Source organism: Phaethon lepturus, unplaced genomic scaffold, assembly GCF_000687285.1.
Source record: "Phaethon lepturus isolate BGI_N335 unplaced genomic scaffold, ASM68728v1 scaffold35661, whole genome shotgun sequence".
Taxonomy (NCBI): Eukaryota; Metazoa; Chordata; class Aves; order Phaethontiformes; family Phaethontidae; genus Phaethon; species Phaethon lepturus.
Genome location: NW_010517578.1, coordinates 1,882 through 29,444, shown reverse-complemented (window position 1 = coordinate 29,444; position 27,563 = coordinate 1,882). Strand labels below are relative to the sequence as shown.

At 36.3% G+C, this 27,563-nt stretch overlaps 1 protein-coding gene across 1 annotated transcript; it reads left to right on the top strand.

The window, feature by feature from the left end:
- The first annotated feature begins 964 nt into the window (after positions 1-964).
- EFCAB7 (EF-hand calcium binding domain 7) lies at positions 965-27,563 on the top strand. The gene is made up of 13 exons (XM_010296447.1): positions 965-1,151; positions 5,319-5,530; positions 7,927-8,013; positions 8,811-9,003; positions 10,064-10,188; positions 16,267-16,408; positions 18,191-18,300; positions 19,295-19,452; positions 19,655-19,788; positions 21,859-22,007; positions 23,885-24,094; positions 27,035-27,142; positions 27,489-27,563. Exons 1-13 carry the CDS (start codon positions 965-967, stop codon positions 27,561-27,563), a joined length of 1,890 nt encoding a protein of 629 aa, XP_010294749.1.

Genomic DNA, 27,563 nt, shown 5'->3' with positions numbered 1-27,563 from the left:
AATCAGTTTTGGAAAAATGAAAGTCAACTTTTGAGTGAGGGAGAAAATCCCAACAAATACGCAGTTCAATATAAACATGTTCCCATGTAGTTTTCACTGGAGGACAGGGTGCTTTTACTCTGCTGTTATATATAAAATAATAGGGGACCCCACGTGATGTGATCATGCAGCCACAGAGCTCTCGCCAATGACATAAGCACTGCATCCCTTTTTGTTAATATTTACTTTGTTATTGTTGTTTGGTGAAAAAGTCTTTCAGATGATTCTGCTCCTCTCACATCTGCAGCCATGTTTCAATTGGCATATTTTCCCTAAAAACACTCCACCTTTGCTACTGCTAGTGAACTGTAGCAACTATGAGAGTGACACTGGGAGCAAAACAGTGGTAGGTATGCTATATTCATTAATTTACCATTGTGACAAATCATGCTAGGCATAGACAGTGGTAGTGAAGTCATCAGAACCAACAAGTGCACTTCTGTACAAATTCTCTCATTATTTGTGTCATTGGGAGAATTTTGCTAAAGTGGCAAGAGTAGAAATGCTAGTGGACATGTCTAGTAAGGACAAGTCCTAGTGATTTATTTCTAAACATGGATAGCTATTGTTTGTATCGCAGATAACTTGAAAATTTGTTTTTATGCTTTCAAATAACATAGCTATACGATCATTGTGAGATCAAATGTCTGAAATTAAAATAAAATACAATAAAATGAAACTTTTTACTGCCAAGAAAGAATAAATTGTGAACAATAAGTAGAGCTCAAGCTAATTTTTTTTGCAGATCTTGTGGTGCTTACCCACAAGCGTAGGTAAGTATTCCCATCCCAGATTTAGAGAATGGAAAACATATGACCTAGATCTTAGGATAATTTGTGCTAGTCTGTGTTTCAGAGAACAAAGCAGAGACATTATTAAACAGGCAAGAGAATAACAAATTCTAACTAATTGTATTCTTCACAGAATGGCGAGCAGTCCTGAGAGTAACATGTCCCTCTCCGTTCAGAAACTCACACGCTCAGAAAGTTCCCGGGCGAAGAAGTCCCAGCATGCAGAAGAAGCCATCTTTTACATGAATTGCCGAGCAGCTTATCTAACTGTTTTAAAAAGCAGTTTAGAAAATATTAAGTCAAAAGAACAACTCAGTTTAGGTAATGATTAGGTATTTTGTTCCCCATAACTATTGTGTGTGGTGATTGCAGTGGGTAGTTTACAAACAGCAGTCAGCAATTCGGTAGTGAGAGTATCCCAATGCATAAACTCAGTAACTGTTTTAAGGAGTTTACAGTAATTTTAGATAGGGTTCATATTTCCAGTGTTGGCAGCTGTATCTTTGAAGACATTTTCATCATTTACCTGCTATAAAATATGTCACATAGTGATTTTTCGAAGTTTATAGAAACTACCATTCCTCAATGTTCTCCATTTTCCTCAAATCCTTAATCTTTGTTGCTAGGTGCTGGATGACTTGTGGAAGTGGGAATAGTGTACAGAGCTTTTTATCTGTAAATCACCAGTATGAATGGGCAAAAGTCAATACCGGCTGACAGCTTACAGGGCACCTAAGTGAGTTGTTGAACAACACTAAATTTGATGGGTAGCATTGTTGCTTACTTGAGGTGGGCCTAGGTACTTCTTTTTGATTGTGACATTTCTGCAAATTTTTTCCTATCCCTGACAAACAATTAAGTGAGTTAGTCTCAGTTCAGTTTATAGTGGGCAATTGCCTTGGCACAGAGAAACTCCATGATAACTGGCATTAATTGACACAGAGGTTTGCAGACTCATAGGCGAGGTTGTTACTGGAGGCATGGATATGGTAATTTACCCCTAAAATAATAGGTGACAATACTGCCTTTACCAACTTTATGTGATCGGAAGGACTGTTTTGAACACTGGTGTTTCATAAGAATTCTTACTCCAATTTGAACTCCTACTGAATTACAGTGTTCCCATAGGCTAAAATAAAAATTTTCATTTTTTTCTTCTGTATTATATTTGTGTATAAGTGGTATTGCTGTCAGCGATACAACAGGAAAAAGAGATATCTCTGAATGCTTCAGCTGTCAGTAGATACCGAAAGCTGTGAAGCTTAATAAAATTTGTTTTGAAAACCTGTGGAATTTCAAAAAGCTCCTTGCATGGAATTATTAGGAGAGTTACAAAAGTTTACCTGAAAAATGGTAGTTAGGACTGTGTATTGGAAATAGAGTACTTTATAATGTATCTTAGTGGCTGAGTAAGATAAGGAAGAAGATAAGACAAGACTGAGTAATAACCTGTTTTAGTTGTGGAATAGGTTTCACTATCCCAGATAAAATTTCTCAAGCAAATATAATATCAACTTCGCCATCTCTTGGAGTTGTAGGATTGTGTACTATGCCTTCCCATGCTTGGGGTTTGTTTTTTGGGGGGGGTGTTTTTTTGTGGGGGTGTTTCCCCCCCCCTTTTTTTTTTCTTAGAGCATTTTTGTCCTTTCGTAAAAAAGTTGTATGGTTTCGTGGTTGCATGTAATAGCAAGGATTGTCTTAGGGAACCTGTGAAAGCGTCTTTCAGTCCTCTTTTTTTACCTGGAGTTTTGTGATTATGTGAAAATCTTAGCTTGCTTTAATGGAACAAATGTTTCCAGTTCACATGGTTAACAGAGCAAGCATGAGAACATAAACCTTCAGTTAGATAAAAATAATCAAAATGTATAATTGAAAAAGTAATGTTTTCTATTTTGTGGGTTTTAGAGTATAGCTCAGAATGCACTTGGGATTGGTGGTATTACAGGTTGCTCTCTCAAGATTCATGGATTATGATGCCAGCAAAAGATATGTGTACTATGGTATTGCAGTTGTTTGTAATAAAAAAAACAAACAACAGCTGAAGGCAAAAACATGCTGTGCTATCAAATAATTTAGTTATAACTCTAGGGACCTTATTTTTGTCTGCATATGTGAAGAAATATATTTCTCACTAATGGCTGCATTGCCTGTGCCTAAAATACATGAGATGTCCACGTGGAATCCACCACTAGAAAAGCTGAGTGTGCTTCACTGGTGCACTGATTTTAGCTTCTTTCCCTGTATCAGTACATGAAGTTCTACCCATTAGCAAGCGCATTCTTTCAGCATGTGACTTAGTGTTATCCAGGCTTTCTCAGCTGTAATAAAAGTGCTTTTATAACATCCTAATGAAGATTTTGGATAATCTGGATTTTAAGATAGGAGTGGTGCGAACACATGTCATCTCTTTTATAGATGCTTTGGCTTTCATCTCTATCCATAAGCCAGTTTGCTAAGTAGCAGTGTTTGTGCATTTTGGTTTCAAGGTCAGCTCTCTAAGGGCAGTTAGTAGCTCAGCCTACCAGTCTGTTCAGAGATCTTTAAGAACATCTTTTAAAACTTGTAAACATTGAAAGTTATTATAGTCTTATGTTGCATCTTAAGTAAATTCTGGCATTTATCAAATGAGAGGGGCCAGTGTTTAAGCATCTATTGCTACATGACGTTTGGCTAATATTATAAACGGTCAAATATTCACTTAGAGATTGGCCCTACAAAATTATATTTGTAGGAATTTTACTTATTTATAGGCAGTAGCTTCATTTCCTGTGTTGTACTATTACTTAAGGTATTTAGCAGAATCAATCTGTAAAGAAGTATAAATAAAAACATGCAGTCTAATTGAACTTTCAAAAATAGAAATGCGGGAGGCATGTAGGCTATGGCAAGGTCTGATCTCCCTGGATATATAAAAATATAGAATTGTATATTTGAAGGATATTCTGTTAAATGTAAGTGAATATTGTGCTGTGTTGACATTCCAGGGAACTCGGCTGTCCATGTAAACAAACACAAAGTAACTGCCCTTCCTTGGCTGACCTTGTCACTGAAGTCCTTGAACAATTGCTATGTGCCCAAGCGTTGCATGGGTAAAGATGTAAGCTTTGCTGTATTCTCCTCACGCTGCTTGTAGAGGGGACAGGGCAGAAATCTTTATTTAGTCCTTGGCATTCAGTCGGAGATTAGCAACAAAGGTGTCTGGTTTTGTTTGTTTGTTTGTTTTTATGGTGACATGGTTGCCTGCTGAGAATTGTAATGATGCCACCACCTCGTTTCACAGATGCTGCTGAACTGCTCTCAGCTGGTATACTTGGTCACTGGTCAGCTGGCTAAAAATCAAGCTGCCAGCCTAGCTAGAGATGAAGGATCTCTTGTATTTTTCTAAAAAACTTTATATGGAAGATATAAAAGCATCTTTCCAGCTTCAGATAGACTGCATTTGAATTTAATTTCAATTTAACATAATACCTTCTTCACACTGGAAACTGATGAAAGGATGTTTTCAGTAAAGACTTCTAAGAAGGTAACTAGATCCAGCAAATTAATTTTGAAGAATGGCAGGTGTAGAAGCAGTAGGACTAGTTGCATGTATGGTATTGGCTGTTGGCCATAGCAATGTATGTCTGTTGGTATCATATTTCCTTTACATTTGGAACTGATGTTGCATAATTTGAATTGATAAGTTCCAATGTATAGAAGTGACATGAAAGATTGTTCAAGATCTATTCTACCGTAGATCTCAGTTCTTTGCTAAGTAAATGGAAAGACTTGTGTAGATCTTGGTAGAAATAGGATCTAATAATGTACAAGCTTACAAATAGTAGGTGCTTGATATTAAGGTGGGGGATACAGACATTGGGCTGAATTTTACACTTGTCACTTGAGGAGACTGTCTTTGAATTCATGGATATTTTGCTTAATTAATGATTAATGATTTGATTTTAATGATTAAGGGAGAGTTCAAACTCCCATTGAGTTTAGTAGAACAGTGCACATGAGTAAGTGGAGGCTGCAGATGTGAGCCTTTAAGCAAAATATTACCTGTGATATTGCTGTGTTAGAAACCAGAGAGCAGTCTGTGACTTTTCTGTAGAAGAAAGTGGGTGTGATTGCATATGCAGTGCGGCATATGTCATCTCTGTGCTGGATTATAGTTAGTGAGGGATGATCTAGGATGCCAGGCACTGCCTGTTTCATGACTCCTTTCAAAAGAGTATGTGAGTGAGCTCATCTGCCCTTCAGGCTGCTTGAACCTCTCTGGTACGAACCGCAGAACTCAAGGCTGGGGAAGGTCACAATCAGTCTGTATCAGTAGAGGATTGAGACTATAAGCAAAATTGTCCTTCAGACCTGCTTTTCCCTTGGGTTGATTTGGCTTAAAAAAAAAAAAAAGAGTCTGAACATGAAAAGTGATTAAAGGATGTTTTGAGAAAAGTCCTTTGCTGACAGCTGGAATATATATATTTAATATTGTGTTTTATTGTTTAGTACTTCAACAGGCTGGAAGAAATCCATCTCAGAAGACGGTTAATAAATATTGGACTTCACAAACGACTACACTGAATTTTGATGATTTTTGTACTATTTTAAAAAAAGAAAAACCAGCTACAAAAACTGAGTTGCTCGAAGCATTTGGAAAAATAGACACCGATAACACTGGATATATATTGCATGATGAACTTTACAAAATTCTTACAACAGTAAGTATCAGTAGAAACTTAATTATCCATCTTTAAACATCAGTAGAGATTTTGGAAATTATTCTGAATGTGTAAAAGCCACATGATAACTGATTTGTGTATTTTTTTTTTCAATTTTATGTCTAGTTTTCTGTGGTTATTGATAATCTTTCTTCCATTTTTTCCCCCTTATAGTCTTGCAATTGATAACTTGTCAGTCTCTTTCGGCAATCGTGCCTTGAAGGTGGAAGCTGGCAGAGAAAATATTTTTAATACTTTCAAAGAATGTTTTGTTGAAACACTATCTGTACTGCAGTGGAGCAACAGAAGGGGAAGCACGTGTCTCTCCCTTGGTTCAGTTAGTGCAAATCTCTCTATTCTCTACAGGGCCCCTCTGCAGCCCTTTGGGGTTACGAATTTCTACCAAGAGAGTTAATGACATACCCTTGCTGTTCTCCCCTCACAAGTTGTCTATGTGTGTTCAGATACAAAGTTAAAATACAACGTTTATCCATAATATCCAAAATATCATCATTGGTGTTTTAGTTTTATCACAGCTATGATGTTCTCTCTTGACAGCAATTTCACTGGCTCTTATGTTTAGTTCATTGGGGTCTTAAGATAAGCTGTGCTAGGGTAGGTCAATACTTTGGTTAGAGATTATGTGTTATTAACCCAAAGTATGCAAATGTCATAAGGCTTACCTGTACACATCATTGATATGGCTTAAAATGATGACATTTAAAAAATATCTGCAACTTCTTATTTAGCTGCTGAACTGCCACCATATTTTAAGGCTTCATCTGAAAGGATAGAAAAGAATTTAAAAAAAAATAGCAGCTGAGGTTTTTATGATATTATGAGATTGTAGGAGATGGAACTCGAAAGAAAACATTAGCAAGAGTATGTTAGAGTGATGAGTGTTGACAAGATTAAAATGCAGGTCCTCTGAGGATCTGCAAAGCAAGCAAGCAAACCCCCTGAAACAAAACAGTCATCCAAGTTGGTATAGAGCTGATGCTCTGACTTTAAACTGCATGGATGTACATCATAGATGAGTACAATGATTTTCTTTCTCTGTTCTGTCAATTTTTTTGCTTTGTACAGCCAAAAAACTTCCTGCACTGTGAAAGCCAATCATCCTGCACAGCACAAACACTAGGGAGCAGTGACAATTAAAAATGGACTAGTAGTAGAATTCTAGTAGAGTGCTCAAAAGTGAGAATAAAACAACTTTAAGGAAATGCAGAGGAGAGCAAACTGGGATAGAAGGACTGAACATTTTACCTACTGTATTTGTTGTGGTTGACACAATAAAAATTACTTGTTTACTGCAAACGTTGTGGCAGAACCTTCAATCCTCATTTTACATGAAAATACGGTTGCAATGGTACGGAAATAGTCTTTATATAACAGAAGATAGAAGTAACAGATGTTGAGTGCTACTGTAGTTGTGCCATGAAGAGCTATAAACGGTACTGTTACATAAAGTCAGGGCATTGCATTATACAGACCCAGACTGAAGAACTTGCTAGATGTACCTGCAGTAGCAACTAGTGCTGCTCAAAGAGGGGAGGATCTGGATTTGATTTGTTGCAATCCACGATGGCTCTGGGACCATATGTGCACATCACATGTTTACCAACAATGAAGTTCACCTTAGTTTTCAGTCTAAAGTTTACACCATGCATTTATAGCTGAAAAATGGTATGAAGCAGATTTCTGTGCAGCAATCATATCTTGCTCTGTCATTGCTAAGAGCCCTGTGCATCTGTAGAGGGAATTGCTGAAAGACATACTTTCTTCCTGAGAGATGTACCTTATGCCCACATTGCAAGTGGGGCACTCGAGATGGTGTTCTGACATGCAGTTCAGACTTGGCTCCAAAAGGGGAGAAATTGCTTGGGCTTCACACTAATGATTCCAGGTACAGAGAGATGCGTGGCAAATTCGTGCCTGGAGTAATCCTTCCAGTGAACTAAACTGCAGAGGTAGATTGGCCCGCTGTAGGGATAATAGGATAGCTCATGTAAACAAGTGAAACTAACTGTTGCAAAGTTAGTTTTTGGTTGTTGGCAGCCTACAGTGTAAGTAAAAACGACTGAGAGTTGGGATTCCCCACTTAATGGAAGATTTTTCTGAAATTGATGCAACCGTCATGCATGGTAGGTGACACCACAAAATGGCATAAACTGATGCAATTCATCTGTTCAGTATTTAGTAGCATTGTAGGGATGTAATTTTTTACAATGTTGACCTCTATTTTGATGATTCAAATCAAAATCCATTTAAATCTATTTGCAAGATAAGATTCCCTGAGAGGACAGTAAAAGAATCTTTGAGTTTTTATTAAATGTGCGCTGTAGGTGAACAGCATGCTTGGTTAGGAGCCCAAACAGAGTTATTTTTCATTGCAGAGAGGCGAAAAAATGACTCGGGATGAAGTGAGTGCCATTATTAAACAAGCTGATTTTAACTGCAGTGACAAACTTGACTACAACAAGGTATGGCAAACAGAGTGATATTATTTGTTCTTGTGTTACTGGCTTGATGTTATTGACAGTATTGGCATTATCAAATGCAACACATAGCATCTTCATGTGTTGGTCCATTGATGACCTTACCCCAGCCCCCTCTAACTGTGTACTGGAACATGGGCTGGTATATATTTCTGTTTCCTACACTGTATCTCACAACACACTGCCCTGGCTATTATCCTTGAAAAGGTCACTTGCTACAAGTCAACTTCATGTATTAGCGCAAAACTTAATAGCATGTGTGAAGATAAGAGTTAAGGGAATGGCAGGATAAAGATGACAATTGACAGCAAACTTAGCTAATCAGTGAGAGTTGCTATGCCTGTGACATTTCCTAATTTCTTTTCTGGGGCACATTACAGGATATGCTGAACATCTAATTTTGAAGATGCAACATCTTATCAGTTTTTCTGACATCATCTTGAAGCAATAACTAAGTTTTCAACCGAACAAACAGTCCACAAAGTTTTGTACGCAAATATAGTTTCATAGGAGGAAAAACAATCCACTATTAAAAATCACACATAAAAAAAAAAAATCAGTCTTCAAATATCTAGAAATAAATATAAATCACCCCTTGGGTTGAAAGTTGCACTTAATTTTCTTTCAGTATTTGGACCTCCTGGCTCCATTTTACTGTGTCACTTGAGTGGTCACTCTGATTCATGAAAATTAATATTAATATTGAGCTTTAAGAAAAAATGCATTACATGTGTTGACCTGTCCTTTCCTTGCTAATATTACATTTTAATCTTCATCTCAAGTTTTGTGACTTATACATGACAACCAGTGAGAAATGCTGCAAGACTGCAAGAGAGAAACTGGAAGTTGATAGTCGATTGAGACAACAGCAGTTTGGAAGTCAAGCTGAAACTTCCTCTGAAGGGATCACACTGCCAGTGTCAAAAGTACCACCAAGAGTCTCGAGGAAAACTGATCACAAAGTAGCACCAAGAGGTATTTGTATTTCATATTGGGAGTTTTCATTCTGTTGGAGATCATGCTCTGGGTCAATGAACAGCTGAGTATTTGTTTATTTTTTCTCAGATTAGTGAGGATGTTATTGACTAATACTCATTTCTACTGTAGCAATTGCATAAATGTTTCAGTAGGATATCTGACCCCCATTTCAAATAGACTTCGGCTGCATCCATGATCTGAAGCTCTCGAATTCCTAAGAGTGCATTTTGTTGACTCTCTTGTGACACAGTCCAGAGGGAAGAGAGAAAATGAATGCTCAGATGTTGCAATATAGGAAGTAATTTATTTCCTTCCCAGATCAGAGATGAAACCTTAAACATTTATCAATAAGCAGTCTGTTTGTTTCAATTATCAAGGCTACTTTTCAAGCACAATCAATATGAGAGTTTAATGTTCTTCCTGAAGTTACAAAGATACTTAAAAACCTTCCCAACCTGGAAAAAGACCACAGGCTAACAGACTGCCAAGGTACCATGTATGAAATACTTGCATGTAGTGTCCGCTGTTTACTTTAACTTGCTTCAATTCTAGGCAATACTGAAGAGGCGCAGAGGTCACAGAACAGTGATGAAGACTGAGTTTATGTAGCTAAATCAACAGTCATACTAGCAGAGTTGCCCCAATGTAAGGAACCAGAAAGTAAAGGCTTGGAGGAGATTGCACTGGGCAGCTGTGCATAAGTGATGTGCTATCTGGCAGGGAAATGACATTGTCATGAAAAGAAATAACTTTAAATTAGAAGCAGGTTAAACCTATCCACTTAAGACAGATTTACCTTGATTCAAAAGTAAATGGAATTATGTGGTAACAATTTCTTGTCCTTCAGGCAGATTTGGTTCCAAGATTCTGCCATTCGTATGCCCATTCACCTGGGATGTACAGTCAGGGAAGTAAAGATGTTTGGCTAATGAATTATTAAATGTTACATAATTATAAGGGAAGTCAGCTTATCAGATTGAAGTTCTTGTCATACAGTTTTTCTCTGTGTGCCTATAAATGAAATAATGTAATTGTAACTAAGTATCTATGTCTATAGGTGATAGCAGAACTCCTTCAAGACCCTCGTCAGCTCAAAGTTGCAAAGCATCCATTTCTACCACTATCAGCATGGGTGCCAGTAGCAACAGAAACACAAAGCTAATTGAGCCAGACACAATGAAGGTATCATGTAAGCTAGTCCTATTGAAATTATGCTGTTTTCCTCTAGGCACATATGTTATTGCATTTTAAATAAGAAACCGTTTTTCTCTGATTTTTAGCTTATGTTTTATTAATAGTTTGTCAAGGGCAGATATAAACTACCGAGAGGTTTCTTGATGCATATTATTATTAACATTTTTATATACTGTTGGTTTTGCTGACATCTCGTTATTGAAAATAATTTTTCAGGTGTGAAGGTTTAATAGAACAAAGTGTGTTTTTTATAAATGAAACCACTGTTGGATAAAACGTTTAATGACTTTTTGAGAAATTTAAAATTTAATAATTTATTAGGTTGGCAAGAACCTTAAATGCTTAAGTAGTCTGAAAGATTGTGTATCATAAACCTTTATATGAAAGGTAATTGGAAATAAATAACAGATCTGTAAGCATATTCAGTTTGTTGGGCATTACTTTGTAAATATACGCTGTAGCCTGAAAATATTGATTTTTAGTTAGACTAATATGTTCTATCAGTATTTTCTTTTAAATAAATCACTCATTCAATATAAATTCCTGTGGGAGAAAGACAACAAAGTCACTTTGCTAAGTCAATATTTGTAGAGTGTTAATATTGATCTTCTTCCTTTGTTTTCCCTTTCTTGACTGAACCTTTACTAGTTTTCTTTCAACAGAAAATAATAGCTGTAAAAATATAAAACATTAACTGGAAACTGCTAGGATACATTAAAAATGTGCACCTTGAGACTCCTGTATAAAAGAGAAAAAATGGTTATGACCACATAGTATAACTGCTGCTAGAAAACTGAACTGATTGTTCTCATGAGTTACATTTTTGTTTCAAATAACAACTCTGTATTTGTTATTGAACTCTGAAGTCCTTTATATCTTCGACATTGCTATACAGTGACATTTGTTCTATATTAAAATTTAAAAACATAATCTCAAAGGAATTTTTTGCAGTCTGTTTAGGTATCTGGACCTCCATGCAATTTAACCTGCAATTTCACCTTGTTCAAACTGATATGTAGTATATAAAACCATCGCACAGTTTCCCAATATTGGATTCCTCTTCCATTGTACAAGCTAGTAAGAACTGACTGAAAAAAAGCAGCTGCAGATATCGATTACTATTGATTAGCATTATACAAAAACTGAAATCAGTCAATAAATATGAAAAGGTGTAAGTAGAACTACTTTTTTTTGTTTTAACCCTAAACTATTAAGGGCACAATACAAACTCTGTCAAAACCAATGAATGAATACACAGTGATTCATTTGTGGTGCGGATCAGAATCTAGCACCCAAAAATTCTTTTTATTTATCTTATATTCAGAAATATATATATTTTTTTTCTGCACCTGTTCACATGTCCTTTTGGGACAGTAAGAAAGTGTTGACATCATGAAGGTGGACCAATGCCAACTTTACATTTCTGATAGAAGAAAACAGTGGAAGTGAAAACACGATGAACATCTAAATTTAAAAAAAAAATTAGAAAGCATGGAACGTATTCATAGTATATTCTTTCATGTGCTTTCTTTTTGTTAGTGGAGTTTTGTAACATTGTTCAAAGCCATGTAAATAACTTTGGGGAGAAAAAAGAAAGACAGTTATGCAAGTGCTACAGATGTGCATCAACAACATGCTGACCTGTTTGGCTTCATCTGTAGCTGAATCACAGTTAATTAAAAGATGGCTAATGGAGATCTTGAATTTCTGCAAAGTATTCTTTGTGTCGGTTTTAGTCAAGATTGAAAGACATCAACACAGTAAGCAAGCAGTGTATCGTGTTCTAAAATCTTCTCTCTGCATTGGGTAGCTAAATTATCCCTGTTAAGGATTCTCACCTTTGCATTCACTAACTGAAGTGAATGAAAGACCTGTACACACAGTGGGTAGCAAAAGAAATACCTGAGAAAAGGCTTTTACCTGAAAGAAACAGCTATATGCTCACACTCATATCTGTGAAGTAGCCTCATGCAACTGAACTAGCAAGACTTTCTGTGCATATGGAACAGGTTTATACAAGACAAAGCATTGAACTGAAATTCTTTGATTTAATCATAGGAGCAATTCCTCTTACAAACACAGCTTTTTATTTGCAATTGTGCCTGAGTGTGCCAACAATTTCAATAATAACTTAAATTGTAATAGCAGTGGAATGCATTATTTGGGCAGTGACCAGCACTGGCAGCAGCAGGTAGTCCCTAACATTTCTACATGATTAACATTTCTAATACAAACATTTCCCACTGTTAGCTATTATTTGACAACTGCTGTTATGCTTTGAAGTGAGATACTAAAATCAAACCAGAAAGTTATCTTTTAGTTTCCTAAATTTACATACCTGTTTGTAATTTGGCATGGATAATTCAGAGAATATAGCACCACCTTATGATCTCTGCAAGAATAACAGTTTAGTATTTGTCAATGTATGTTGTCATTTAGTATGTTGTCAAACTTCTGCTTACTGTTGCTGACATCTTAACCTGCACATTGTTTCTTGAGATATTTTTACTGCTTTCTTTGACTGTTTGATGTCCCTGTTTTAACAATGTCCATCTGTATGCAAAACTGCAAAAAAGATAGCCTTTCCTCTGAAATAACAGCTAGAAAAATGGAAGGTAAACGAATGGGACAAAGCTACTCTCCATCTGTGAGATGGTGGTTTGAAGACCACTGCCATAGTGGAATAGGACGTGGTTGTTAAAGTAATTTTTGTACATGAAAATTGTCACGGTATTGTTTTGAATAGTTATAACACATTCGGACTGCTGTTGAAACTTATATTACGCACTTTTATGTCTCAAAGAACAGCCATGTTGCTTCATTACCAGACCCTTTGACTTTGATCTTTTTTGAACTGTCATTAATTTTTCAAACAGTTTTGTAAGATATTAAGCTTAGAGACTAAGTGAGCTCACAACCAGTCACCTCAGCTGTGTCAAGTTTTAAGGAAATATCTCCACTTACTGCATATAGACTTTAGACAAGTTAGGAGTCATGCAAGTATTGGAATAAATAGTTTACTGAGAATGGAATAGTACTAGAATGATTTAAAAAACTAAGCTACATATTCAGATTCTAGCACTGATTTATATTGACTCTAATGTTAATACCAACTCCCATTATCTACTTGTTTGACTGAGAGAACCCTATCTGTTGCTCAGTGTTTAACCCTCACCGTTAAGTCCCAGTAACGTTTTGTCTCTTTTCACTTCTCTGCTAACTATTCTTTGTGATTGGACCCCTTTTGCTTAGCCCATCACTAGAAATGGAGTCTTGTGGATAAAGTTCAGTATAAAATTTTTAGGTGGCCTTGTTAATTAGGTCTACACCACTACATAAAAGGTGGCCAGGGACTGATCTCTGACTCTGTGGACTGAGTATCATAGGCAGCTTCACGCCCTCAAGTCTTAGGCCTAGCACCCTCTTGGGCAGATTTTGTCTGCTTTAAATGGCACTTGGCTTGCTTTTTTTCCTAGAATCCATGTGGTAGTGTTGTGGGTTTAAGAAATTGTATTTTCCAATGCCATTCATAATCTTATGTCTCTCCATCCCAACCAAGAATAGGTGTTACAAGCTGTGGGGAAGGTCATGGCATGGAGTGTGCAAGGTTATAAAACCTGATGGAATTATATTGACCATGTAGGTCACAGGAAGTCAAATTGACAGTTACAGCCATATTCCTTTTTGAAAGTGGTGTCTGAAGTTGAAAAATTCTTTAAACTGCATACACATGTTCTTGAAGAGCACTAGTTGTAGTCATCTGAAACAGAGGCATAGAATAAGCCAACAGCTAAACAGTATAGATGATGGTGTTGAATGCTTCACCTTGCTTCTTGCTGCCTTTTATTTTGCAGTGTAGCTGTAGCTGGTGAGATGATGTCATTGTTTCTGTAACAGCCTGCTGTTCCCTCTGCATCTCTGATGGCAGAGAAGATAGGTTTCCACAAAGGTCAAAGGTTCCGGATCCCACATATTATCTTAACTGGAAAAGATTATGGGAGATTATGGGACAGGAGGGACTTGGATATTAGTTTCCACCACAGATTGGATGTCCCACTTTCTTTTTAGATAGCTTAACTGATCTTTGTCTTTTTGATAGCCTGTGCTCTGAGGAAGTGTGTTTACTTTCTAAAGTCTCTTAGAACTTCCATAGCAAAGTCTTAATTTTCTTTAAAAATCCCAAAGCTCCAGAGAACAGCAGAAAGTGAGTTGCAAAGTATATAATATTTGTACTTAAAAGTACTCCATATTGCCAACTGTATGCAAATACAAATAGCTGAATTTGACATCTAAAATTGGTATGATGCATTATGCTACCAAAACTATCGGTGTACTGAGGATGAAATAACTGTTGCCTTTAGATCAACATCTTGGATGGGACAGGGTAGTCTTACCATAATAGTAAGTAATTTGAGATTAAGAGAGCTTCCAGGTAGATAAAATTTGCAATTCTTAGTATTTATCCACATTGATATTTTGAACATGATGTATTTCTATTCCTGTAGTGTGAAGATTCTTTTCATAGCTGAGTTTGTGCTATTTGGGTGCAACTTATAAGAGTGATTCAGAGGCAGAAAATGAAGTGAGATAGTATTAGATTCTGCAGTCCTTCTATGCCAATACAGGTGGTGAGTTTTCTCAAAGTACATCTCTTTTTGTTTTGATTAATTTATAAAAAGTTCTTAAAGCAGAAAGGAGTATAGTGAAGATGAATTTGGTAACGTTTGAATGAGAAATGCTTAGTATAGAGGAGTTGATCCTGTTCCCACAGAAATCAGTGGCAAAACTGTGGTACAGGACTGAAGGCTCTTAAATCCGTAAGTCCCTGAGTGATCTATATTCTTAAGAAACGTGGAGTTCTGAATAGAGAAATCTAAATTTAGGATCACAGCTGCATGTGTTACCAAGTGTGTTACTTGGCATCCTGGGTGTATGTACACTAGCAAAGTCCAGTTCTTGCCTGACACCTTTAGGTCATTGACTGTAAAGTACCATCAACTGAGCATGAATGCGTTGTAAATAGAACTGATTCTTTAAAAGGAGAAATGAAACGTAGCACTCTGATGAAGACTGTTTGGCCTTAGCTGGAGTTAGTAGCCAGCCTCCTTACTGGCAGCTGCATGCACACCTCCATTTTTTACAGGCTCTCTTCTCAAATGTGTGTTAGCTTAACTGTTACACTGAACACTACGCACAGGTATAGCCACCTGGATACAGCTCTCTGCTGAGTACACGGAAAGATTCCTTCTGCTAGGGTCTGCTCAGAAATACTATCTTCCATTACTTGGAAAATGACTAGAAATCATGGACTTAATCCAGACCAGGGAACGCAAACATGGATTTGACATCTGAATGTCTTCCATTCCTCAAGGCATACAATGTGTCTATAAGGACTTTATTTTTATTTTGCTAAAGCAAAATCATTCAAACTATATTTGAAATTGAAAATTGGGACTTGCTGTTTAAAAAAAAAAAAGACATTTGAAGCATGTAGCAATTTTAGCATCTTGGCAAAATCACGGCTTCTCTAGGAACCATATTATTCAGAAATACAGCATTTTTCAGTTTATGTCTTTCCAGTAGCTTTAACAGAAGTCAAGAACCACCATTTAATCTGACCAGTACTTGTGTTTGTGACTTGTCTGAGAAAATAACTCCTCATTGTTCAGCTAATCAATTCCATTCTTTTTTTCATTGGCATGAACTAATATAGCAAAATTCCAGCCTTTCAGTGTTAAATCACCCAGTTAAGAGAATATAATGAGTTCAGTTTGATTCTTCATGGCAATTCAAATTTAACTTCAGCTATTTGAGCATTGGGGTAATCTGTATGTTTTTCAAGTATTTTCACAAGTGAAGCAATGTTACTAACCCTTCTGCAAAAATTGACTACAAAAAGGACTATTTAAGAAAATTAATTTTAAAAAAGGAGTAAAAGATCAGTGCTGTATCTTGTGGTGTATTTTATGCAGGATTTATTAAATCATCAAATTAATATATTTCAGAGAAGGTGCTTTAATCTTGATCAAAGATCAAGGCAACTTATAATATTTGCTTGGTTTGCAGGAATGGCAACGTGCACAATCCAAAGGATGCTTCTACTTAGAAGAAGATGGTGAAATCATTAGTCACAAGTACAAGTTGCACATACCTCAAAGGTCTACAGTATGTATCACCATCAAGCCTTTAAATGTTCGTCAGGTAGAAGGTAAGTGTATTTTTAGTTCTTTGGAGAATTTTCCTTTATAAAAAATATTTTCTGCTGATACATCTCTCCCCTTCTCACTCGCAGTACTTCGCGATACTGCGATACTTTTCACCACTGACAGAGTCCTATTAAAAATATAACTTAACTTGTCACACCATATTTTCTGCTTAGTCATTTTGTGCTCACTGCTTGGGCAGTGAAGATCAGCTAAGCCCATTATCTTTCTCCCTTGAGTCAGCCAACCTCTTAGATTATTTTTGGCCATAGATTTGTGAATTTTCTTATTACAAAATTAAAATGTTAGCACTGTTTGCAGAATCTCTCTTTAAGTTGTTAATGTACTTTGTGGGAAACAACAATACAAAACTTAGTGAATATTGTATTCGCCACCTCAAATACTTTTGTAAATACTTAAAATAGGTTATAGCTTTTTTTGGCAGTATGTTATTTTAATGTTTTGATTATGAATGTTGTCTGAGGGATTTATAGCTTACTTTGCCTATTTCAATTTTCATCTTAAAGGAGTGAAGCCCAGCATTAGAGCCACCTGTGACTAGCCTTTGTGCTCCTTTTTTCTAAATGCTATTGGCTTTGTTCTCCAGTGATTTACCAAGGAGCTTTATCTAGTTGCCATGTTGGAATAATTTTTTCCCGAAGCAGATTATTTCCTCTCTAATCCTGTGAAACAGGAGCCATTAGATCCCTAAGATGTTTTAGAGTCATCTGGACTGGCTGTTGTGCTACAGGCTGGTAATTGATTCTGATTGAGGTTGGTAATAAAAAATTCACTGCAAATAATTGACAGAAAATATTGATTTTTCCAATTACTACCTGGTTGAAATGGGAAGCTGATCAACAGCCTTCTAATGGTGAGGAAATGTGGTCCAATACTAACAGATTTGAGTAACAATGTCTCAGTGTTGTGCTTTTCTTTTTTCATGTGGCACCCTCTTAAACTGTGCCTTAGAATAGTTATGCTGCAGGATTGTCCAGACATTCTGTGTAACCAAAAGAGTACTTACTTGCCTTTTGTAAAAAAAAAAATTCTACTTTTGCACAACATTATTGTCCTGTATATAGAAAGTCTTTCATTGTTTTGCTGTGGTCTGATTAACTTGAAGACCACTTAATGACTCATTGATAAATTGCCCTCAGGAACTGAGCAGTTACAAGAAATTAGAGATTCAGGTGGCAGCTATTGAACATATGTAAGACGAGGCCTCCATTCCAATCCGACCCAAGGAAAACAAGTCATACATGATGCCATGTAGGGGGTTCTTGCTATTTAAATCTTAAAAATGATTGAAATTTACACTTCTGAGATTTACATCTTTTGGTATCCTAGCTTTTACACATAATCTGGGTTTCCAGTCAAGATGAGTTTACCAGTATTTTACAGAACATGAGAAGAGTAGATGATATAGTTTTGCTAACATCCTTAATTGCAAATATCTAGGAGCCTCAGTATAAGGAAAAGTAGTAAATAATAAAGTTGTACTAATGGTAGAAAACAATGAAAATAGCTTCCTTAACTACCAAAGGTTTTATTATTAGAACTATTAATAGTAATCATTATCTCTAAGAGAATCAAAAGGCTTGGAACATTTTATCTGATTGGCCTAAATAGGAAGGAAATCCTGATAGCATATAATGATCCTTACCCATCTTACATTAACAGGGATCGATATTATAAATACCATGGAAATATCTACTTTAGGGTTCAAAGAAAAACATCTCTGTGCATTTATTAAGCATTTGTGTTGGGAATGTTTTTCTTTTAAGGAAAATTTTGTCACTGGTTGCCAGTGGATACAGCTTTGTATATTCTGAAGGAAAATGAAACCCAAGAAAATCTACAGCTTGTGAGCTTTACTGAACAACAAAACAAAGAGGTTAGATATTTTTGTTGTATTCCTGTTTTAATAGTTATATCTTTAGTGTATGTGTTAATGCTGGATGGGTGAGTTCCCATGTGTTTGGAAGGAATTGAAACTGTACCTAATCAGACTAGAGGAGAGAAGAAACACTTGTTCTGTGCATGTTCCCTTTCAAAATTGACAGAACTTATGCAAGGTAAGATGTAATACTGTCTTAGTTCTGCCCTTTGGATGGGCTGAATTGCAAGCCACTTGTGTAGAAGTTTAATGAAATTCCTGTGAGGACCATATTATTATGTGGTGTGTTGGCAAGTATTGCCAAGTTGCTGGTTATCTGTATAGATGCTCTGTGGAAACTCGCTTGTATTTCTGCACCTTCAAAAACAAAAGTTCAAAGGTAAATTTATTAAAATTTCTCTTAATGTTCTTTCTCCTTGCCATCTATACGATTTTGAACTTCATGGTGCGCAGAATGTTCTTATCCTATGGCAGAGATAAGGGAGGAAAAATGGCAGCATTCAGTTACTTCCCCCTTCCAAGCCACAGGGAACACAGCCTGCTTCTTAAGCCTTAAGTCACTTGTGACTTTTTAAATAGGAAAATTTTGTTGCTAGTTTGAACAAAGCTGATAAATCAGGCAGGAAATTAAAAACTTGGTGGGTTTTGTCAGCCTGCTTCTGGCAGCTTTTGTTTCAAAGTTTAAGTGTGTTACGAATCTGAAAATCATAGGACTGTTATTAGACACTTCTAGTAATGACTGTTGTCCCCTCATCTCTGGTCCTGTATGTTTTTCTAACTGCTGTTAGAACTAAGAGAGTCACTAGTTTCTGTATCTTTAAAATGGTATCACACAGCATCTTGCTGTAGACACATTTTCTTTAAGAAAAGAACCTAGCATTACCAGAGTTTGCAAGTAGTTAATCACTTTTCTTTTATTTCTAGTAATATTTATACAAAAGTATAATTTGAGAAGTAACTTACCAACTTGTCTGTCTTCCTTTAAGAGTAGATGTTTGGATGGAAAGGGGAGCTTGGATCAGGCATTTACTGGCTACTCCCATTCACAACAGGCTGTAGGTTGAAGAAAGTAAAACCACAAATTACTGGAGAAGCAAAACTGGTGTATAGAGGTGAAGATGGAGAGCTGGCTCTGAGCAAAGAGTTCCGGTGAGTCATATTCCCAAATAGGCATGGCAACTATTGCAAAAGTATGTGCTCTCACTAACATCTAGTTTTTAAAAGCTGTATGTTACTAAAATACTGTTTGTACAAAATATTCTCAAATAGACTGAATAGTTATCAACAATGTTATGAGGCAGTAAAGGAAACAGACGTATTTGGAAATAGTTCTGCCTTTTTCATCTTTTAGAGCTGCTTTATTGGATATATTTGAAACAATTGATTTGGATGGAAATGGCCTTCTGAGTTTGGAGGAATACAATTTCTTTGAACTGAGAACTAGTGGTGAGAAATGTGATGAGGAAGCGTGGGCTGTATGCAAGGGTAAGTTTGTTGCTGTGCTTGATATAACTAATTAGGGCTATCAATCTACTTGTAAGCTGTTGTTTATAGCATCCTACTATGTATATAGCATAAAAGAACTGAGCATTTTGTAGCCTATACCAAGAACATGTGTAGATACTATTCTCATCTCTCTCTGTTTTTCTTTTCTTTTTCCAACCTCTTGTCCTTTGTTTTGCTTCATTCTGTTTTGTGTGCCCCTGACCTTGTGCTGAGAAAATTCCTCCCACTGCTAATTGTGAAGTGTTGTAGGTGAAAGATTTTACAGCTGCCAAAAACTACAGGTTTTCTAATGAAGGATCATATGGTGAACTAAGCTGTAACAGGTGTTTGTTTAATCAATCTCCTCTCTGCAGATTAAGCTGATACTGCTTTCATATCTCACAAAGTGTTGAGAGGGACATTTAATTAGTGTGCTTTAAAAATGGCATCTAGAGCTTATGGTGATTGTTTAGAAAATGCCTATTGCAACTATATATTTTCTTAAGATGTAAGCAGTTTTTCATTAAAAATCTGTCTTGTGAAGGTGCATATATGATGTGTCAGTTTGTCCATATTGTGCTATATGTCAGACATGAGATTCTGAGACTTCCATGAGTGAGACAAGTAAGCTGACAGACAGTTAAGACTCTTCCAGCTGTACTTTGTTTTCTGTCTGCTGATACATCGCATCAATGTTACTGGACATCTTGCCAGCTTGCACGAGCAGCGTTAGGTCACAAATGTCAATTTTGAAGAAAAAAGGAATTCTGCGGCATTGCATTAAGCTTGCAAAGGCCTTGAGGATGGACACGTTTACCTCATAACAGGGCTGGAAGAATACAACCACTAGGGGCTGTAGACTGCTCTAGTAATACAATGCATGAAAGCAGTGGTTTCAAAGCATTGGCAGTTTATCTGAAGTGAGTGGACAAGCCACTGTATGAAAATCAGAAGTTTCTATAAGAAATGTAGTTTTTCGGCAACTTATGTCTGAAATGCTAGTATGGCATATCATTATATATCAGCTCATGTCATGTTTGATATAATTCTTTTCTTAGGCTACAACATATTGCTTAATTTGGGCCAAAATATTTTAAATCTGGCGAGTCCTGTTAACTATTTCTCCCCAAAACACTCTAAGATATTGGACTCTTTTCCTAAATGATGGAAAGCTCATGCAAAAATACTTTGCAATAAATGAATTTCTCATCTGCTTCATCCCTGTATATGCTTTTCCACACTTTATGACTTTGTCAGTGTTATGCCTCTCTGCACTGCTCTCAACATGAGTAGGAGGAGTGTATGTGTGTGTGCAGTGTGTAAGAGAGGAAAGAAGAGGATATGGTGAATGTTTTACCAGGTCATTAATCAGCTGAAGGGTTCAGGCGAATATCATAAATCTCGACACCAAAGTTCAAGCCATTTATTATAGCATCTGTACCCTTAGATAGATTTATTAAATTGGTAATCCCTTTTTAATAATATATAGTAAAGATTTAGCATTGTTATGAAGATGAGAAAACCATTTTTAAAAATCTCTGACACAAGGACATTTCAATTATGTGTTTGCTGACATTAGAGTGGTCAATCTGTGATATTCTATCAAGAGAGAGGTGTTAGGATTACTGGCATTTTACTGCTTTTTAGGAACTAAGTAAATCATTTCTATATCAAGGGCCTCAAGCACTAAGGGTGCTGGCCCCAGCAGACTTTCATTTCCTATTCCTAATATACCCCAGTCTGCAAATCTCAACCACAACAAATACTGCTAGTAAAAAAGAAAAAAAAAACCCCACCCAACATGCTGTTTTGAAATTTCACCCTCTTTTGGGTTATAGGAGGGGCCAGCTGTTTCTAGTCATTATCTAAAATCCACAGGGAAGCTCTGCAAAGAGCACGTATCTGGTCAAGGACATTCTTTCCCAAATAGTATTGGAGAGCCTGAGGCTGCAAGATGGCTCCATCTTTTAAACCTGGTTAATGTAAGTGAGAGTTTGGCTTTGGAAGAATAAAGGGTGTTGGCAGAGAGAACAGACATTTAAGTGCTACCTTATATTTCTTTTTAAACAGAGAATTTTGATATGAAAAAAAATGAACTAACAAGACAAGGATTTATGGATTTGAATCTCATGGAAGCCAATGACCGTGAAGGGGATCCTAGTGACCTTTGGGTCACTTTATTGTCTCTGGGCTACAATAAAGCATTAGAAATGACCGAGGTATGATAGACATATAGCAAAAATAACTGCTTCACATACAGCTTGGTGCACATGTTTAACTGCAGTACTGTTTCTGTCTGTCATAAATTGATTTCAGTTGGTCAGTGATCCAGTCCAAACACTGTTAATACAGGGGTTACACTATGTCTTTCAGTCATCATGGTATCCTGTTTCTTAGGATAACACTGACATTGTTGAATGAGGAAATTTGCCTTTTGCTTTAGAGAAAGCCAGTATTTTGTGGGGTTGAAGAGGAAAGAATTTTGGGTTATTCCCTACTGAAAGAATTCATGCACCTTGCTGGTGGGAAGTGATAACAAGACAGTGATGATAAATTGTGACCAGTCAGCAAATCTACAAAATGCAGGACTTGCTCTGCTTAAAGTCACTTTCCTGGCCCAAGCCACAACAGAAGCAGATAAGATAACTTTTTTCCCCTGTGATTCAGAACTTGTAATTTTCAGGCATGGCTATTTCTGTTACTGTTGCCTTTCACAAGAGTATCTGAAGGTGTTCAACATAACATTTTAATGAAGGGGCTTTGGATGGCACACTGCTTACTTTACAGGGCCAGGGATTATTTCTCTGATGTTTCTGTGTGCGTATAGATTTTTTTTTTTTAAATTTATTTTATTTTTACGGAAACAGTATCAGTGTTAGTCTTTATAATTCTCACTAAAGAAAGAGGATCTCTTTAATGAAGAGAAAAAAATTATGAAAAACTAAAGAAAACATTAAATGTGCAGATAATTTAATAATTTATGTTTCATTCCCAAGAAAAGCTGATTTTTAAAAAATCTTAGTCTGATTATATTGTTTCTTTAAACTACAACAGGTCAGTGTAGTCACCATATAAAATATACGTATGTGAAGCAAATATATGCAGACCCAAAAACACTCAGTATAATTGAGAAACAGTTTTCTCTCAGTGAAAATCTTGAGATCATGGTGAATGATTTTTTTTTTTTTAAATGATGAGCACTTTCTCCTTTCCCTGCGAGTACGGTTAAGAGCAACTACAAACTGTCTTTCTGCATTTCAGACGTAAGAGGGAGCTATCCTCTAAGAAAGAAGATTTGGGGGAGGTTTTTATCAAGTTAGAAATTTCAAAAAGGTATTTTATGCCATATACTAGCTGTGGTTTATAGCTATAGCCTTTGCTTTCCAAAGGACAATGTAGCTCTCCGAACGCTTTAGTCATTCATCTAAAAATGTACATCTACTTAACTTGTGTCTGTAATTTAACCCTTTAATTCCTCAATTTCAGATGATTTAAGAGATTGATATTGCAGCAGCATTGACCCTCTAACAATTAAAGACAGAACTTGAGAAATCCTAGTGGATTCCAATAGCTGTTTGAAATAAACCAAACTGTTATTACTGAGTCTAAGAAAATGCAAACTTCTGGTTGTTACATGTACTAATCTTAGCCAAGATACTGTAAGAGCAGAGTGCTTAATGCAACACTGCAGATATTTTAAATCTGTGTGAAGTGGCAGAAATAGCAAGAGTGTGACAGGTAAAGGAGACACGTTTGTTTCAGACACACATTTCAGAAATACATTCATACTTCATGTTAATTCCTGTACGTTTTGCTATCCAAGGAAGAGTTTGCTATGTTGGAGCTGAATGCACCAAACTGTGTATTGACTGTACTGTGACTGGCCTGAAAAAACGTTTGTTTGTCCTGAGCTTTCATTTGGTTTAAAAGATTGCCACAGCTCTCAGGTTTTGCATATTGAATATTCAGTCACATACTTGTATTTGCGTAATTCTACTTTGGAGCATATATGAAAATATTTAGGAGCTGTGGATGAAAATCTGAGGGGGAAAAACTACAGATAAAGTGATGATAAAACTAATTTTCTCCATTGCAGGCATGCCCCTTTGTCATTGACATCTATGCAGAAAAATGCAAACCCAGAATTAAAGCCATATATCTGGAGGCAGGGAGCTGGCAACTAAACAAGGCTATTTGTAAGTCCGTTGTTAATAAAGGAGAGGCCAAAGTAATGGATGGCTGTGAAAACATAATTATCTATACCTACAAAGCGGGCAGGAGAATCACTTCTGTTATTGAAAATAAGGTATGGCATGACACTTCTGTAAGGTACTTTGTGTTAATGTCTGTTATTCCTCCCTCCTTGCATCATTTTTGAGAATTACATTTTCTGATATTTCTGATACCAAGTTTCTGTATGTAATTCACTAAAAAAAAAAAGTGCCTGATGCAAAGCTCTTTTTGACATATGACTCAGACTTCAAAAGAGTCTGTTGGAAGGGACATCTTACTACAATGAGGCAAGCAGTTTTAATTATCATATAGAATCTGAATATTTGTTTGTGTTCAGATTCCAATTTTTCAATATTTTGATGATTATTGGAGACATAAGATGTTCATAATGCCAGAAAACAAATACTCAAAACAGGAAATACAATGACAGAAGGACCAAAGGCTACAGCATTTATACTACTTAACATTTTCAGTGTGTGGAAGAAAGTAAAAGAGCAGTGATTTGCATTGATTGTATTTTAGAAGCATATTATGGATTAATTGTTAACTGGCTAGTCTTACAAGTCTACTTTATTGCTAATCCAAGCTAAGAATTGTAAATCCTAGCAAAAGTGGTTGGTGAGAATCAGAGATTGTGAATTTTTTTGCATAGATCGTAATGAATGTGCTGTTCATTCGGAGTTTCATTTATATCAGGAACTCTGAGTAAATAACTACAGTGCAGTAAGATGCTAAACCTAAGATGCTTTAAATATTAAAAGATCACAGCAACAAGTATATTTTTAAATGGACAAACAAGCAAAAGGGGGTGGGTCGGTGGACTAATATTAGGACTGAATGCAGAGGCTCCTTGGAACTACGGGTTTAGATCTGCACTTCGCCCTTTAGGGTAGATATACTGGAGTTATTTATATGTTTGGGGATATGTCAGAGAAGGAGATGAGGTCTGTACTGAGGCAACTGGATGCTGTCTGATCACTGACTACTGCCATTTATACCATTTGGGTTTCATAAATACCACTGTTCTGTGTTAGAGCAAATAGTTGCACTTTCCTGAAAATCTCATTAGAATTTGTAGGCTGGAGACTTTTTTGTATTGTAAATGTCTGGAAAGAAATCATAAAAATGCAATTTTATGCATCTTCCTTCTTCTAAGCTTCCTGCACTGCAAGCAGTCTGATTATAGTCTTCAGTTATTGTACTGATGATTTCAATAGAAATAATTGTTTCTTTGTTATTTCTGTAATTAAATTAAGGAAATATGCTAGTTCCTGAGGGATTCTGTTTTAGTCTTGCATATGTATTTAATCAGTGGGCAGAGAAAGGTGTCTGTCTTTTAACACTCCCTAGTCAGGGTGCGAGCTGGGGAGATGAAAAGACTTTGCATATACACAGCTTCAAATTTCTCGGAGTAAGGAGTACCAAATCTATTGTCTGCCTATTTGTGTGCTGAAAGAAATAGTTAATGAGGCATTTCCTATCATCCAAAGAACAGACTTACTATAATATACCCTCTGTGCTAGGTGAATCTCTGTGACCTTCTTCCTGTTTCAGGAAGATACTTAGGAAACAGATAATTCTTTTGTTGCCCTTTATCTCACTGCCATGGAGAAATGAGGGCTTCACCAAAGTGATTCCAGAACAGACAGATCAAAGTCATAAGCAGCTTAACACAATCTAGTGTTTATGTTTCTGCAACAATACCATATTTCAAGAATTACCATATTTACACTGCTGTCCACAAATGCTTTGTACTGTGAGCACCAGAGACAACTTTTTTGGGCAGTCAGTCCTCACCAGTCTGATAGTAGCTACTTTGCTGCGTAAGGCTGATTGTGTAAAGTAACCGTGTTTCTATTCAGTTTCTCAATACAGAGAGAATGTTGGATAGCATTGTCTAGGAATCAAACCTTTCCTAACGCCTAGAGACAGCTGAATAGCAGGGTGTATAGTATGTCCTTAGGTCTTGTGTCTGAGTATTGCCTGGGATAGACTGGTGGTTAATGAATTTTCCATTACCCAAGCTTTCAGTTTTGTATCTTGGATTCTTCTTGGAAACATTTGCACAGCAAGAACGTCTGTTTTTTAAGTGATTATACTTACATTAATTTTCTCAAATATTTTTTTAAATCTCTATTAAGGCTACCTGTTTTTTTCAAAAGAAAGTTTGAAACAAACCATGTGCAGCAGATTGGGATAGGTCGCATCTTAATGAGTGTCTCTTACAAGCACCTTTGTGAGATGTATCTTTGATTTGTGAGGAATCCTGGTCATTTATTATGAAAGGAAACTGAATATGAAGGATGCTCCTACTGCTTACATTGGGCATTTAACTTCAGTCGTTAGGAGCCTAGTTTCCACTGAATCCCTGCATGGTTGGTGAGAATTTAAGAACATGTAATATGAGCTCCTGAGGAAATGGCCTTTTACTGGAGGGATAGGATTTTTGAAAATCAGAATGGCCATAAAATGACAGATAAAGATTCTTCTGGGTCTGTATCCTGTCTCCATAAATGGCCTGTAGGGGATGTTCCAAGTACAGAAATTGGGCAAGCATCCAGTGACACTTTTAAGGATTGCCATCCTAGTGATTTGCTGTTCAAGGATTACTTGAGTGAGAAATATTTAATTTGTACTTAAAATCCCTTTATGTATTTTTCTAGTATAAATTTGCCCAGTCACCTTTTGAAGCTATGTAAACTGTTAGCATCAGTAATGTTCTGTGGCAAATAGTCCTCTCACTCAATCGTGTTCCCAAGTTGCGTCTTCAAAAGTGCTTAAGTTATTTCAACGAGTCTTATATTATGTTTGACAATGGATCTGGGCTCTGATGGTGCTAAGGTACATTTGAAATTTTTACTCTTCAAAGAGAACAGACATCAGCATAGTTAAGCATTTCTATCTTGTAAAATAGCAAAGTCAGAGGAAGTAAGAGGAATGTGTAGGTGTTACATAAAGAACAGACACTTGACCATTAAGACTAATAGGTTCCTTCATATTTTTTCACTTGCAGTCTGAAAACAAAGTGATTATTCATGTCAACAATGAGCAGAGCAAGAACTGCCTAAGTAATAGGGGACTTACTGTTTTTGCTGTAGAAGTGGCACCAAAGTCCATGATGGTAAGATTTTTATTGTTTAGCCAATTTAAAATCTAAGCAAAAAGGAAATCTCATTTAACATCTTTAGGTATCTATAGCCTGATCCTGTAAGGGTTTTATTAATTTTAATTTTGGCTTCATTCAGTATAAGCTGTAGGCTTAGTGCCCCTTACGGCTATTTTGCTGTCATGCAGTTAAATTTAACAGTAAGTTTTGAATACCAGCTGTCATTATAGATGCTGAATGTTCATCATTTAGTGATATAAGTACTGAAAGAGTTCATTTTGCTTACATAGCACTTTAGGTAACATACACGCAGTTCTACAATAAACAGCTATTTCACCTCTGTTTTCTCTCTTGTATACAGGTTTCTCAGCATGTGATGCCACTGAACGAGCAGGAAGAATGGCTTTATAATTGTGTACATTCCCTCTTATGTTAA

Bases quoted from the DNA above. Each gene is read 5' to 3' on its own strand.
- EFCAB7 (XM_010296447.1), top strand. From the start codon at position 965: ATGGCGAGCAGTCCTGAGAGTAACATGTCCCTCTCCGTTCAGAAACTC. The intron at 16,409-18,190 runs GTAAGTGTATTT...TTTTCTTTTAAG, and splicing joins AAATGTTCGTCAGGTAGAAG to GAAAATTTTGTCACTGGTTG. The intron at 19,453-19,654 runs GTGAGTCATATT...TTCATCTTTTAG, and splicing joins GCTCTGAGCAAAGAGTTCCG to AGCTGCTTTATTGGATATAT.